The following is a 15,996-nucleotide window of genomic DNA, read 5'->3' as shown; positions in this document are numbered from 1 at the left end:
TCATCTGTATATTTGTAGCTTATAGACTTAAAAACTATTCAATTTTTATGAAAATTTCAGAAATGATTCCAGAGATATCAAGAAATTTTAGAGTATAGTTTGAACTATGTTCAGAAATATACAATGTAATATCAATTCTGACACAAATGGATAACCAATCTTGGTCAAATTAGTTCTAAAAATGAAATAAACTGACTTGAGCTAAATTACCTAAGAATTGAGTCAACTAAGGAACACAAAAACTGAAATACAATGATATACTATAGTATTTTGTTAATTTTTTTTCCCGGGAAAATTAGGTTATATGGTCATGCAGCTAAAATTATATGAATACATTTTTTAATATAGATACCAATATTGTTTCATTGAATTATAAGTATATCTATATAAGGTATTAGAGGCTAACTTATAAGAAGCTTATGTTGTTTTAAAAATTGTTAACTTGTGTACTCTATAATATGTCTTTTATTACCTATATCAGGGATGGCAAATCCATAGCACACAAAAAGATTTTTAAAACCACGCAAAAAATTAAAATCAAAGAATCAGCATTAGGTATTAAACAAAAGTCACATTAAAAAAATAAATAATTAACAAAGTAATGTTATTTATTTAATATATTATATACCTAAACTAACTTTTTTTATATTAATATATTAATTATATATTAAAATTACAATACTGAACATAATATATATATTTTTACGTTCAAATAATTTGCCACCCCTGACCAATATAATACATGATTTGTATTATATTAAAAAAAAAAATTGTTTATTTAATTTCTACCACGAAAAATAAAAAAATTACAAATATAATCATACAGTCAGATTTTTATGTAAACAATAAATATACTGTTAAAGTTACCTAGGTATAAATGTATATATTAAAAAATGTTAAGAATTAATTCTTATTTAACATCAAAATAATTAAAATATTATTAAAAATAATATATTTAAGTTATAATTGAGTTATAGAATAGTCTAATAGAGATATAATTAAGTATTTTATTTATATTTATATTGTATACATTAGCAAAATTCAATAAGTATGAACTAATAAATTTAAATACAAATAATAATTACAAAAAACAATAAAATTATTATTAAAAAAAAAATCGTACAAAAATAACATTATCTTACTCAATTAATATCTGCGAATATATTCACTATATCGAGGAGGTGTATTCCAAACAGCACTTGATGTACGTTGTTTATCACGGATATTCCAGCCTTTAAACATTTCTTTAAGACTCATACTTTTAGGGCAGTCAAAAAATAAGTCTCTTTCTTTAGAATTAATATGATATTGAAGTTCAAGTACAGCTTTTCTATTTTCTCCTAAAAATATTTTATCAATTTTTAAATTAATAATAGTAATTTTGCTAAATTATTTACTAGTATAGTAACTAAATAGTAAAAGACAACTGTACATACGTTTGGCCCAATTTGGAACAGGTTTTTTGGGTCCAGATTCATCTTCAGAAGAGTCACGTGCAGAAACATCATTTAACCCATAATCATTTTTGTTATCAATCTTTAATAAACAGTTAAATTAGTTACAAGACTAAACTAATGTAAATTTAGTTTTTAACTTATTAACTAGTTAAAATAATAAAATAAACTGCTTACTTTTGATTTTGGTAATGTTGCTAATTTAGGTACTGACGAAGTAGGTATATTTGAAGATAATGCTTTAGGGCGAATTACTGATTTACTTTTTTCTGGTCTGTTAATAATATAATACATTAATCAATAAATTTAGTCAAAAAAAAATTTAGTTTTTAAAGATAAATTAAATTGAACTATTATCAACATTGAAAAAATAAAATTGTTTTTACTTTGTTTCATTTTTCTTTTTTAATTCATTCTCTTTCAATATTCGGTTCATCTCTAGTTTTTGCTAAAATATCAATACAAAGAATATTTTTTTAGTAAAATTACAAATAAAAAGTATATAATATAATGTATCATAAAATTTTACCATTTTTAAGTGTTTTGCTTCTTCAGCCAGTTTACGCTTAGCATTAATCTCAGCTAATCTAAGTTCCGCTAGCTTTTGTTTCTTTAATGCTTCCTCTTTCATCATTATTTCTTTTTCCTTTTGTTTTTCTTCTTTTTTCTTCTTATCTTCAGCAGCTTTTTTAGCTTTCTCTTCAACACGTCTCATTTGTTCTTCTCTGTGTTTAGCAGCCCTTAAATGTTGATCATCGAATTTCCTAAGGATATTAATAATATTTGATTTAAATAACCTTAAATAATTAGTAATTCAATATGCATTAAAATTGAATAATATACGTCTGGAAAATTAAATGTAGATAATTTCATAAAAAAAACATAAGTGTTTGGAAGGAACATACTCCAAGGAACTTGTTTCAATAATTCCATTCAATTTTTAGGTACATATAGAAATATTGTTCATTTTTTAAAAGGAATGATTTTTGTATAATTTAAATTTTTCTTTAGAAATTTAGTTAGTAAAACTTTGATACAATATAAACCTATAAACAACAATAAGTTATAATATTTTTTTTTTATAAAATGTCAAGTCAGACAAAGCTAAATACAATTTTTATATTATCGAAGAAAGTAAAATAAAAATATTCTTTTTCAATAAGAACATAACTTTGAACTATTTATTCTTTTAAATGAACTTTCCAAGCATTGAAAAATATGAAAGAAATTATATGTTCACCTTATCTTTTACAAGCAAAATAATCCAAATTTTATACAGCATAAAAAAGAGGTTATTTGGAATTTAAAAATATATTTTTAAGCTTTTTGACCCAGCTGAAATTCAATTATCAAAACTTTTCAAAAAATCAATTCCTGTCTTAAAATTTTAATGTGAATAGAAAATGATAATTCAAGTTATAATGCAACGTTTAAAATTTCACTAATTAATTTTTTTTGATTAATCATAAATTAAAAATAAACTTATGAAAATAAATTTTTGTTATAAGCTTGAATATCCAATGTTAAAATTTTTACTTAAATGGCTCATACAAAATATATATTGCAGTATGCTGAATTTTTTTTAATTTCTACTAATGAAACCATCCATGGAATTTAGTATTACATTTTCAAGCTTTAAGTAATAAAACTAAAAATTGAATTTTTCTTACCTTTCAAGATAATAATTATATTGTACATATTACTAAATAAATTGTTCCTATTATTATGATAAATATTTTACATACAATTTGAAATTAATACCTTTAAAACAAAATTGTAACCATGTACTTACACAAATATTTTGTACATGGTATTATTTTTTTCAAAACAAACATATTCATAAAAAAAAAAAAAAAATGAAAATGAAAATATTCATGAATAACACAATACACAAATGCAATCAAAATAATATTGCATCTAATAAATGCTTACATAAATATTTGATGATAATTTTAAGTCTAGTTATTCATTTTGAATTACTTTTAATTTATTTTTGTAATAATGTATATTTCTTAGTTACCTTTAAAAATATATACAAGGAATTTTTTACTTTTCACCCTTTAAAATACTAAATTAATCCAATTTATTTCCTGAGACAACCCTTGAGATTAAATTATTTGATGATAACATAATAATAAAAAAAAAATTATAATTGTATTATATTTTTAAGCAATTTACTATAAAGATTACACACCAAAAGAAATTAATAACATTGAAATACCTTTGATCTGCTTTGGATTTAAGATATATTTCTTTCCTTTTTTCAGCTTCGTTTTCTCGGATTTGATGAGGAGTTTGAGATAAATGATCTTCTAATGGTTTTACTGGCGTTGATATTTGTTTTTCTAATGGCACATAAAGTACATTAGTTTTTTTTGCATCAATATTATTTTCTTCTTGGAGTTTTCTTTTCATTGTTCTCGTCATATGCGTTGATGATTTTTCCTCAATATTGACATCAATATCTTCTAGTTTTTCACGGCGTTTGTTTTTTAATTGAGATTCGAGACTACAAATTATATAAGCATAAAAAATGAAGAAAATAAATATTTTGACATGTAATCATCTTAAATATCAAAAAATGTTATACCTTTTTTTCTTCGAGTTTAATTTGCTTAAAGTTTGAGGTTGTGTAGAATTTGAATTTTCAGCACTAATGGGAGATTCTTCTGGTATTAAATCAATAACTTTCCCCAATTTTTTCGTTTGATTAATTGTTAATGATTTTTTGGGCATGTCATAAGTTGTATTGGCATTAGTTTCTTTCATATGGGCCCCCTTATCTGGTGAAAACATTTCAGGAGATACGCATTCTTCTAAATTTCTCATGAATTTTTTATCTACTACAAAAGTTGAATTTGCTGTTGGACAAGCAATAGGAGCTATATCCATCAATGTAGATAAAGCTCTTGCTCGACTAGCTCCTAAAATACAATTAAAATAATTATTGGATAAAATTAGGTATTTTTTAATGTAAAATTATCTCAAACTTTTTAAAAGTAATAATTATTATATATAATATATATATACATTTTTAGGTATATAGAATTATATTAATATTACAATTAAAAACAAAAGATATAAATAAAATTAACTTTTAGCCTTATTATTTAATTACCTAAAGTAAGAATTAAATTTATTAAAACAATATTCTAAACATTTTGTTAAAAAATTAAATATTTATTATATTTAAAGAATTTTAAAATCATTAATCAGTTATTACTTGTAGATGCTCCAGAGCTGCTGATAGTTGAAGATTCTCTAACACCTTTTATTTTATCTGATGCAATCTATAAATGTCCAAATTATAATGTTATATAAATATTACCTCAATGTAAAATATTACTAACTTTAAACATATAGTGTAAAATAAAAATGTATAGTCTTAACTTTATTCAATACATAAACAAAGAATTTTACAGAAAAAAAAGAATTAAAAATTATACCTACAATAAAAATAATATTAGCACCATTTGTTTATACAAAACTGGTAATTTAATTTAATTCAGCAAAAATGCATATGAATAGTCATAAGTTTCAATGTTACTTGAAACAAAAAAAAATTATCAAATAGGCTTATTAAATTACCATATTATTATCCTGGATTTTACTTTAATAATATTAAGAGAGATTGTTAAAGTGTAAAGCAAAAAAATTAATGGTTTTTTTTCTGTTATTTATTTTGCAATACTTACAATGGAAGCTTGTCTTGTAGTTCTTCGGATAGGCGGAACAGCTGGTTGTTGAAAACTTGGTTCAGCAGCAAAGAGATCTCCAACCAGACCATTTTTTATTTCTAAATAATTTAAATAATTGATTATTTATTATAAACATAACTAATTTAATCATATTAAACTTAAATATTTTTAAATAAATCACTACTAAGCAATTTTTGTATAAGACTTAAACTAAACAAATATTGCAAGAGTCAAATCTTTTAACTGTATTGAATAAAGTGTACGACTTACTAGATTGTCTTTTAGATGTATTCTTTTCAGATACATTCTGTGCAGATTGTAATAACTCATTATAAACAGCATCTAGTTTTGATGTTTGAACCTATGATAAAAAATAAACGTAAAAATAATTACTAAAGCAGGTACTCTAATTAAAAACACAAAGCTACTCATTTAGACCTTTGGTTCTTATACAATTTTTTTTAATATGATTCAACAATAAATTTAAGTAATAAATAATAATTCTAGTAACTTACCTGAAAACCATTATCCATTTCGGTGATACCATTTTCTATCAATGATGAAAACAATTTATAAATTTCAAATATATCTGTTGATTGACAATCCATTTTTAATACGTAATACTGAAACATTTAAAATAAACATCTAAATTAAAGAAATATTAACAAAATATTATTCATAGAAAAAAAGTTCAATTGAAGTATGTATTGTAAATCAAATTAAAAATCAGAATATAATACTATAATCTACGATACATAGCTATGAAGCCAATGATAAAACCTTGTGTGTTGCTGTCAAAAACGGAATACAATTTTGTGCAATATAAGCAGATTTACTGAATAGATTCACAACTAATCTTAATCACAGACATGAGTATAATACAATGATTAACTACATACAATAACACACAACATACCAAAGATATTGATTAAAAATATATTAAACTTAAAACGAAACTATAATTTGTTCATTGCTACAAGTAAATTGCGGAATCTAACAGGCAACTGCCATATTGATGCAACAAAATGTCAAATAATACTCACTGTTACAACTTACTCAAGAAATATTGAATAATAAGTTAGAAATTTAAAAAAAATACATAAAATAAACAGCGCGTTCACAACTATTACTCACACGGTTTAAAAACATATATAACTATATATAAGAAATATATAATAAGAAATGGAATTAACAATGAAACTATTCGACATAATTTATTATTATATTATTATTATCACTTCCAAGTAACAAGTAAGATAATTATAATATACTTAAGGTTTATACGTACCACCGACGTTCAAGTAGCAACGAAAACAGTGAACAGATTACGAAATAGTACAGTTTACTAATTCCCCAAAGCCCTAAGGAAATTGGGAATACGACATAACATAACACAAAACTATAAAATTATATTAAATAATAACAATATTTTCCGTTAAAAATTTAACTCTCCGGAGCACACACGGCCATGCGCAATGCTTTATACTTTGCATATAATAACGGTTGAACATTTCAACGGTTGTATCATCTTATGGCGGGCGGGTGTGTACGGGACTAAGAAAGTGAGGGTCGGACCTATAGATGGTATTTTGTTTTATGGTGTAATTGTTGTTACCGTTCTTCCTGTAACCATTTACACACATGTGATAACTAATGTCAAAAATCAATGATAACAGTCAGATTGCCGCGTAAATTTAAATATGATAATTTTTCTTCTTTTACTTCGACCTTCTTGTAAAATGCAATTTTTATAACTATAATCTAAATGTTATCTTTATGGTAGGCATTAAAATAGACATGAACATAGAATAAAATGCAATTCCTATTTTCTTATAATATATCAATAAACACGATCAATTCATACTTGTCGTATTATCTATGTTCGTTCTGTAATATCAACTATCAAGTGATCTTTATTATAGAACTAACTCAGTTTTAGGCATACTGTGATAGGCAGAATGTCGATTGTAAGTTGTAACACAAATAGGAATTAATAAAACTTCCAGTTTTAAAATAAAAAATGATATTGTAACGATTCCAGGTCAGAATAAGTTGTTATGTCGTTAACGTTAAGATTTGAATAATTTCAACAAAATGGTAAAGTATTTGAATTTTTATTAACAAAAAAATTCGAAGTTTTTGTTAAATCAAAAATATTTTAAATTTAATTGACTGTGTAAAATGTGAGTAGTAGCAAGTAAGGAGTAGGTGCAAGTACTATACTCGGCCTTATCGGCCTGTTTTTCATTGCAGTCTGCAGATAACGATATCGTCGATATCCCTACGACATATAACTGTGTAAATATCATACTATACGAATTTCACTTTCAGGTTACATCCTACATTTCCATACTATTTATACTTTAGATTATACATATGGTCTAATATTTATACTATCTTGTGAAATTATCGGACACGCCGGATATCCCTTCATTTATACAATACATCACGATATAGCAATATGTGTAGAGTATATATGTATATATAATATGTACTATACTACTATATAAATTGTATACAATTTTATTTATACGCCCCAATTTGTTAAAATATTTACAATTACAATAGGTATAGGTACTATATTTAACTATAATATAGGCTCTTGAATAGCGATAATTATTATTTTGTATTAACACAGATATATAAAAATATTGTTTTATAAAATATCCGTGGTATTAACTAAATATAGTTAGGTAAGTTCTATCTATGTGTATATAATCATTAATCTCATAACCTATATAGTATCATTGATTATAAATACTAGTATTTATAATCAATGATAGTATATATGATATAATATATATAATATAAATACATACGTTTACATAGTTGCATAACAATATATTATACGGTATACGGACCAATATATGATGCTGAATACATATTTTATACAGTAGTCGAAGTGGGGAGGACAAGGATGACATCCCACCAATTATTATAATCTAGTATCTACATTTTTCCATGCCTCCACTTATTTTGTCCAAAATAATACATCCCCATTATAAGAATATACAAAATTAAAATTATATATTTAAGTAATAGTTAAATCATTTTTTTTTTTATGTTAATAAGACATAAGACTATAGTAATATATAAATAGTTAAATTTGTATACTTGTTTTTATACTTACTGTATGTATAAAAATTATATACTTATATAAATATGTTATACGTTTTAAATAAAAAATATAATTATATATGTGAATAAAAATTTAAATATATCAACAGATAAAACACAAAACTAAAAAACAAAAATTATAGTATATATACAATTGTATTATAAAAATAAGGTATACGTATAATATAGGCGTAATGCAAAAGTATAGTATAAAAGTGTAGACATACCGATCCCTCCACTTATTTTAAGCCACATCGAATCAACCTTACATCACTGATTATATTATTACTCTATGTTATAAACTTACAATACTTATATAGGTATACCGTATACGGTATACCTATATGTACAAGAAATATACTACAACTGGGTAGATTGAAACCAGAAAGTTAAGTACCAACACGGCTACACGTCCTACACTACGGTCAGAGGCCAGGGCCGTTTTTAAACCTTTATTATGGTGCCTCTACGCTCTACGACTTGGAAAGAGTACTATTTTATAAAACAGCCAACAGGTAAATAGTGACAATAGGGTGGTGGTAGATAAGAAAAAGTCTATAAATAGATAAATAAATTAATTTAACTTTAAATTATTTTTATTTTTACTATTAATACTATTAGCAGTATTAGCGAATCGATTATCCTTTGATATTTCTCGAAATAAGTTTATTTATCGGTAATAAATATTGATTATCGGTTGGTGATCTGGTAGAGGTGCCAAAAGCTAGGGGACCCCTCTATAGCGGGGCCCTGGGAAAGGGCAAGTGCGCAAGTGCCCCAAAGTGCACAATGGGAAAGAGGTGCCAGACTACCGTTTCTGTTACTTGAAAATAAAATTATGATGTAGTACCAGGGCTTGCAAACGACGTTATAACGTTATGATTATAACGCAATATTATCTATGCCTTATATAGGGGCTTAGGGCTATGAGTCCGACAATCAGTGACTCCGTTAACGTAATTACTAATTACCACGGACCACGGTTGTGGTTATTGTAGATAAATTTGAATTTAGTCCGTGGTAATTTATAATTATTAATACCAATATCGTATACTAAGGTCTATGAATACCTTCCACAGTTCAAAATAATGGAATAACTGAGAATTGTAAACATTAAGGGTTGTCAGGCCCAACAATTTTAATAAAAAAAATGGTCCAGGCTGCAGTCTAATTACGGTGCAAGTGAATAGTGATGAGTACCTGTCTCTGGGAGGGATGGACCACAGGAGGCTGGAGCAGGACTCCAGAAAACTGAATATAGTGGATTCATGGCATTGATAATTATAGGCACGTAGGTTCCATGGGAGAAGTCGTCGGTCACACTGTCGCCACCTGTAAGTGTAAGATGAGTGTGACCAACCACAACTGTATGCGGAATCGGCCAATTAGAAACCGCCAAGTACAATACGGTAACACGAAACACGTAGTACATTATTCGGCAATGGGTATACGATATAAGTGATTTATAAACAAGTGCATACGACCGCTGAACAAATACCGGCGGCTTAGTGTTTGGTTGCTCAAATCTCAATCCGTTTAAATCCGGTGCCAATTAATTGGTTTCCGTCATTGTTTCGCCAACTGTTTCCGGTTCAACATCATCGAAGTATTGACATTTTTTCTATTTGTTTTTTTTTTCCTATTCCATTTTATTTCTGTTTCCTCGTAACAAGCGATCATGAAGTTGATGCGCGGTTTGATCGTGTTCTCTGGGTTCCTTTTGAACTCCATACTCGCCGACTCCGTTGTTGATCTATCGGACTCAGATTTCGATTCGTCGGTAGCTGAATATGACACGTCTTTGGTTATGTTCTATGCCCCATGGTATGTGTGTATGCACCAATATTATTACAGTAATGATGAAACTAATTGATTTCGATTTTTGTTTAAACTAGGTGCGGACACTGTAAGAAATTGAAACCTGAATTCGAGAAGGCAGCCAAGAGTCTCCTGAAAGAAGATCCACCTGTAACATTAGCAAAGGTAATTTGTCAGTGTAGTACTGCTTGATATGCAACTATCATTTGCGATAGCCTACCTATCTGCTAAAATTTATTTGATACCCTTGTTACAGTTATTTATGTAAAATTATTACTAAATAGTTACAATAATCTATATTATTATTATATAAATGTTAAAAAGCAACAGTTAATTTTAGCTCTTAATTTAAAATGAAGTAATTATGTGCATTTATATTATATAAATATTAAATTGTATTATAAAACATAGGTACCAAATATTCATCCTATCTGCCATTAAAAAATCTGAAAATCTGAATGTACTATTAGGTATTTTATCTAATGTACTTATGCATTACAATATTTAAATGATGATAATAATTAATTGTTTAGTTGCTTTTTTTTTTAATTTTAAATTCAGAAATAATTTTAATCTAAATAAATAATAATATATTTTCTTTGAATTAAGAAGATTTCTTTCAATTTTTAACATATTATATTTTTAAGTCTAAAACTAATTGTTATATACCTACTAATAAAATATTATTTAGCACGATATCTGGATAAATATCATTATTCACATTGATGTCTTATGCTAGATAATCTTATTGTTGTATTATAACATTATGATTTTTATTTAAACCAAAAGGTTATTGGTAAAAAAAATTTAACTTTTGTTATTTAGCTTTGATTATTTTGCTTGTAAGTACATCTTGATAATTTATAGTATTCACATTTTAGTGAATAAAAATAATGTATGCAGTATTTTTGGTGTACAAATATAACTCAGGTTTTGTATTAACAATTATATTTTAATTAAATTGTTTAAAGGTGGATTGTACAGAAGCTGGTAAAGAAGTATGTAATAAGTTTGGTGTTTCTGGATATCCAACTTTAAAAATTTTCAGAAACGGTGAAGTTTCTAAAGAATATAATGGTCCCCGTGATTCTGGTACATAATAATTAAAATGTGTATACTAAATATATATTTTTATTTATTTTATGTATTATGTTTAGCTGGCATTGTCAAGTACATGAAATCACAAGTCGGGCCAAGTTCAAAAGACTTATCATCAGAAGACATTATTAAGAACTTCTTATCTAAAGATGACGTGGTAGTTGTTGGATTCTTTGAAACAGAAACTGATCTCAAGGGTAAATTTGTTCAACTTGCTAACAAATTACGTGAAAAAGTAAACTTTGGTCATACCACTTCACAATCAGTTATTGACAAATATAATTACAAGTATGTGGTACTTATTATATTTCTATTTAAATCAATATTATTTATTTAATTTATATACATTATTTAATGAATGATGCTAAAAGCAAATAAGCTTCCAAGAGTAATATAGCAGGTCGAAAGACCATTAAGGTAAAATCTCATTATTCCAGCCCCCATTAGACCAGACTTCACTTAACTCAGAGTGCTGTTTTCATATTTATTTTAAACTAAAATAAACATGAAAATAAGTTCCATGAATTTCCCATATTATGTTATTGCAATTATCTGTGGTTAAATACCAATTACATGAGTCTTAATTAATTAAAGAAATTAATAAGAAAAAATGACAACAACAAATCAGCAATTTTTTCTAACCATTATAATGATTATATTATATATGTACTTAATAATGATTTTATAGAGCCTAATACTAATTATGTATCTTATATATATAATACATATTTTTAAATCTATAATACACGTTTTTTTGTTATTTTATTTAAACTGGACATCCTAGAGCCCCAGTTAGTCTGGATGAATGAGGTTCTACTGTATTTTGAATAAGAAAGTTTATGATAAAAGAATTTAGGTGGTTATTAAAATATATTTTTATGAAACTTGTTTTTTAAACCATATATTATTGATAAATATAATCTTAACTTTTGTTCTGATTTTAATATATATATTTTTTGTTTTTTTTAGGAATAACGTTGTACTCTATAGACCTAAACATTTAAGTAACAAATTTGAACCAGATTTTGTTGTTTATGATGGTGAAGAATCAACATCAGCTTTAGAAGCTTGGATTACATCAAATTAGTAAGTACAAAACCTATTAATATTAAAATAATATTTTCATTTGTTCAAATTTATAACTTACTATTTTTTAATACTTTTAGTCATGGTTTGGTTGGTTACCGTCAAAAAGAAAACATGGAAGCTTTCAAACCTCCTTATGTTGGAGTCTATTATGCTGTTGACTATGTTAAAAATCCAAAAGGAACAAATTACTGGCGTAATAGAGTATTGAAAGTTGCCAAGTCTGTGAAAGATGTTACATTAGCTATAAACAACAAGGATGATTTCCAACATGAAATCAATGAGTATGGATTAGAGTTTGTATCAGATGACAAGCCTATAGTTTTGGCACGTTCTTTGGACAACAAGAAATACATAATGAAGGATGAATTCTCGTACGTATTAATGCTTACTAAAAAAACTTAATACTTTACTTAATTGAAAGTTTTTTATTGTTATCATTTATTAAAATGTGTTAAAAACTCCTTCATATGGCAGAATTCTAGAACTTTTATAACAAATAGTAAAAATTTCAATTAAAGGTTATCTGAATTTTTTTTAAACAGCTCACATTTTTCTGTTTTTAATTTTGTATTTAAAATTAAATATAATTGAGAAAAAGTAAACGCTTATCATTTTTATTTCAATAGAATTTTTGATAGTATTCATTGTGCCATATATTGTATGGAGAACAATAAATAAAATATTTTTTAAATTTACAAATTAAGCAATATTTAATAACTTAACTTAAATTAATAAATAATATTGTATTTTTAAATTTATTTGTAGAGTTGAAAATTTAGAAAAGTTTGTTAAGAATTTCCAAAACGGTAACTTAGAACCTTACATTAAATCAGAAGCAGTTCCAGAAGATAACACTACACCAGTAAAAGTAGCTGTTGCCAAAAACTTTGATGATTTAGTTATTAACAATGGAGTTGACACATTAGTAGAATTCTATGCCCCGTGGTGTGGCCATTGTAAAAGTTTAGCTCCAGTTTATGAACAAGTTGCTGAAAAGGTAATAATTATGCTTTTATAATATCATTAAAATTGATGTATCCTTTGTGCTTCCTTTTCAAATATTTAACACTTAAATCAATGTATGCAGTAAGGTGATAATTTGAGTAAAAGATGAATATACTCTTTCTCATTTATGATTAACTCGGGTGGCTGATTGTGTAAGATATTGCACTATTGGATGCATTAATTTATTGTTCCGACAACCTATTATACTCTGTGTCTAGCAATAGAATAGCCGATTCAACATAATATCCCCATTCGACACTGATCCCACAAGAATTGCTTGGGGATATATAGAAAAATCCATTTTTGATGGGCCATGATGTATTATTATAGAACACAGTATTGTTTTATTTTATCGTGATTAATACTGTTAAACTGTGGCTGATTGTTGGATATAAAAGTTGATGCTATAAGTTAATATATCAAAGCACGTGGTCTGTGTGAAATGGGTAAAAATTGGTCATCGCCCAAAGTTTTTCTTTTATAAGAAAGAGTATAGATAGTATACTTATATTATTATTTAATGTTATTTATTTTTTATTTTCGTTCTAGACATACCCCACCATCATTTACTTCTTAAATAAATTAATGCCATTCATATTTTTCAATGATTTAAATGGTCAATAATTATATAATTATAGTGTCAGCTAATCTGTACTAAATTTTTTTTAGTTAAAAAATGAAGCTGTGTCTTTGGTAAAAATGGATGCAACTGCAAATGATGTTCCTTCTACTTTTGATGTTCGTGGATTCCCGACCTTATATTGGTTACCAAAAGATAGCAAAAATAAGCCTATTCGTTATGAGGTATTTAATAATTTATCAATTTTAATTGTACAATAACATTTGATTAATATGTATTATTTTATAATGTTATTAGGGAGGCCGAGAAGTTAATGATTTTATCAAGTATATAGCATCTAAGGCTACAAATGAACTCAATGGTTTTGATAGGTCTGGAAATCCCAAGGATGGCAAAAATGAACTGTAAACAGCAAATTATCAGTTCTAAATTAAACCACAAGGCTGATTTAATAATTTTATTGAAATTGGACTACTCTTTTTTTTAAATTAAATATTGAGTAGAGAGGAGAAATAATTTTTGAATCATTCCAAATTCAATACAAAACTAACTACTTTAAATTATTCTTGAAATAGATTATGCAAATATACATTTTATAGATAATTCATGCTCCATTTTCCTAATCATATCTGTTGAAGTAAAAAGTTATTGTAATTAAATATGATTATTCTGTAACTAAAATTATAATTTTAATAAATATGTTGTGATTTTCTATTTTGTTTATAATTGTTGTTTTTATTAATTTTGTAAGTCATTTAAAAAAAAAATTAATTTTTAAATGTTTCAAATTTAAATTGTCCTATAAAGTGGCAGGTGACTATGCCACAACATAAAAAAAAATAAGCTTGACATTAAATAAATAGTTGGTTATATAAGCTTTGTAAAAAAAGCTAAAATTGTTAATAAGAAGACTTATCACGAGTCACGACCCATTGGTTGAAGACCACTGATTTAGAAGATGCATGTTAATTGATCATTTATTTACAGATAGAAATTTATGTAAATTATCTTTTATATTTATTTGTACATTGATGTATTTGAAAATCGGTAACTGATCTGCTATTGTACACTGAAAAAAAAAATTGAAATTGGATGAATTGGCACATTTTTTTTTTTGTGTAGTAATATTTATTATTCAACTGAAAACCTTGAAATAAATTACTATTATGAATCAATTCAAAACTTATTTATAAGGATTAATAAAATGGTATTTCAGTCATACTTGATGTAACCATTATTATATTTTGTAAATATCGCATTAAGATAAAATTAGATTTTTATCCAAAAAACAGAATAAGAAACTATATTACAATATTATTTAAAATCTAATAGAAAACAATAGCTAGTAATTAGTTTTGGCGAGTACAGGTGTGAATATTACTGAGGGCATTAATTTCTTTAATTTGTAAGAACGCATTCTAACTAAATTTAATGAATAAACCAAACAAATGATAAAATATGAACAATAATTGTATATATTTTTATAGAAATTTAAAATATACTTTATTTTTTTTTTTATTTTAACGGAATCAAAATCAACACCATCCGTCCAACATCAAAATAACATAACAAACCAATAAAACTATAAATTTTGAATTATAATAATCACATGAAATACACAAATTTTGATTAACCATATAAAATTTAATAACAGCAGCACATGAATAATGGCTTATGGATTATTAATGTAATATTTAACAGGTTTAAAAAGAATTAGTTTCATCTCATTAAATTTTTTAATTTTCAAGACATTGCCTACTTTATCATCCTCGTACATATTTCATTACTGCACATTACTAATTCAGATTTATGATTGTACACGTATATGCAAATCATATACCAAAAATAATAAATATATATTAGTATATTACTATGTTAGCCTTCATTTTTCTGACCAATATCCCATATTATACCTATTACCCAGTATATATTTTCCAATATATCTGTCCAAAAGTTATACATTAAATCCAAATTTTTATATTTACTCATGAGTAAGCTGATAATGATTTAGAAAATTTAGACTTGGTTAATTTAAATATGATATTAATTATTTAACATTATGTTGATAAATACACCCAGATATTTGCATAAAAACAACAGACTTAAATTTTGTTAATTGCAAAATAAATCTGCTGAT

At 25.6% G+C, this 15,996-nt stretch overlaps 2 protein-coding genes across 2 annotated transcripts; one reads left to right on the top strand and one right to left on the bottom strand.

The window, feature by feature from the left end:
* Nucleotides 1-987: 987 nt before the first annotated feature.
* Nucleotides 988-6,672, bottom strand: LOC132922082 (inner centromere protein A-like). The gene is made up of 12 exons (XM_060985407.1): nucleotides 6,441-6,672; nucleotides 5,668-5,775; nucleotides 5,423-5,513; nucleotides 5,150-5,250; nucleotides 4,678-4,744; nucleotides 4,045-4,378; nucleotides 3,676-3,963; nucleotides 1,984-2,218; nucleotides 1,841-1,902; nucleotides 1,632-1,728; nucleotides 1,437-1,536; nucleotides 988-1,340 (listed from the first exon to the last, which is right to left on the bottom strand). Exons 2-12 carry the CDS (start codon nucleotides 5,758-5,760, stop codon nucleotides 1,147-1,149), a joined length of 1,662 nt encoding a protein of 553 aa, XP_060841390.1. The 5' UTR covers nucleotides 5,761-5,775; nucleotides 6,441-6,672; the 3' UTR covers nucleotides 988-1,146.
* Nucleotides 6,673-9,714: 3,042 nt separating this feature from the next.
* Nucleotides 9,715-14,573, top strand: LOC132920909 (protein disulfide-isomerase A3). Its single transcript, XM_060983637.1, has 9 exons — nucleotides 9,715-10,093; nucleotides 10,165-10,252; nucleotides 11,059-11,179; nucleotides 11,245-11,473; nucleotides 12,155-12,271; nucleotides 12,352-12,645; nucleotides 13,040-13,271; nucleotides 13,949-14,083; nucleotides 14,157-14,573. Exons 1-9 carry the CDS (start codon nucleotides 9,948-9,950, stop codon nucleotides 14,265-14,267), a joined length of 1,473 nt encoding a protein of 490 aa, XP_060839620.1. The 5' UTR covers nucleotides 9,715-9,947; the 3' UTR covers nucleotides 14,268-14,573.
* Nucleotides 14,574-15,996: the final 1,423 nt, after the last annotated feature.

This window comes from Rhopalosiphum padi, chromosome 2 (assembly GCF_020882245.1).
Source record: "Rhopalosiphum padi isolate XX-2018 chromosome 2, ASM2088224v1, whole genome shotgun sequence".
Classification (NCBI taxonomy): Eukaryota; Metazoa; Arthropoda; class Insecta; order Hemiptera; family Aphididae; genus Rhopalosiphum; species Rhopalosiphum padi.
This window is presented reverse-complemented; position numbering and strand designations above follow the sequence as displayed.

Bases quoted from the DNA above. Each gene is read 5' to 3' on its own strand.
- LOC132922082 (XM_060985407.1), bottom strand. From the start codon at position 5,760: ATGGATTGTCAATCAACAGATATATTTGAAATTTATAAATTGTTTTCA. The intron at 5,514-5,667 runs GTAAGTTACTAG...TTTTTATCATAG, and splicing joins AAATGGATAATGGTTTTCAG to GTTCAAACATCAAAACTAGA. The intron at 3,964-4,044 runs GTATAACATTTT...TATAATTTGTAG, and splicing joins TTAAACTCGAAGAAAAAAAG to TCTCGAATCTCAATTAAAAA.
- LOC132920909 (XM_060983637.1), top strand. From the start codon at position 9,948: ATGAAGTTGATGCGCGGTTTGATCGTGTTCTCTGGGTTCCTTTTGAAC. The intron at 11,180-11,244 runs GTACATAATAAT...TATTATGTTTAG, and splicing joins TAATGGTCCCCGTGATTCTG to CTGGCATTGTCAAGTACATG. The intron at 14,084-14,156 runs GTATTTAATAAT...TAATGTTATTAG, and splicing joins ATAAGCCTATTCGTTATGAG to GGAGGCCGAGAAGTTAATGA.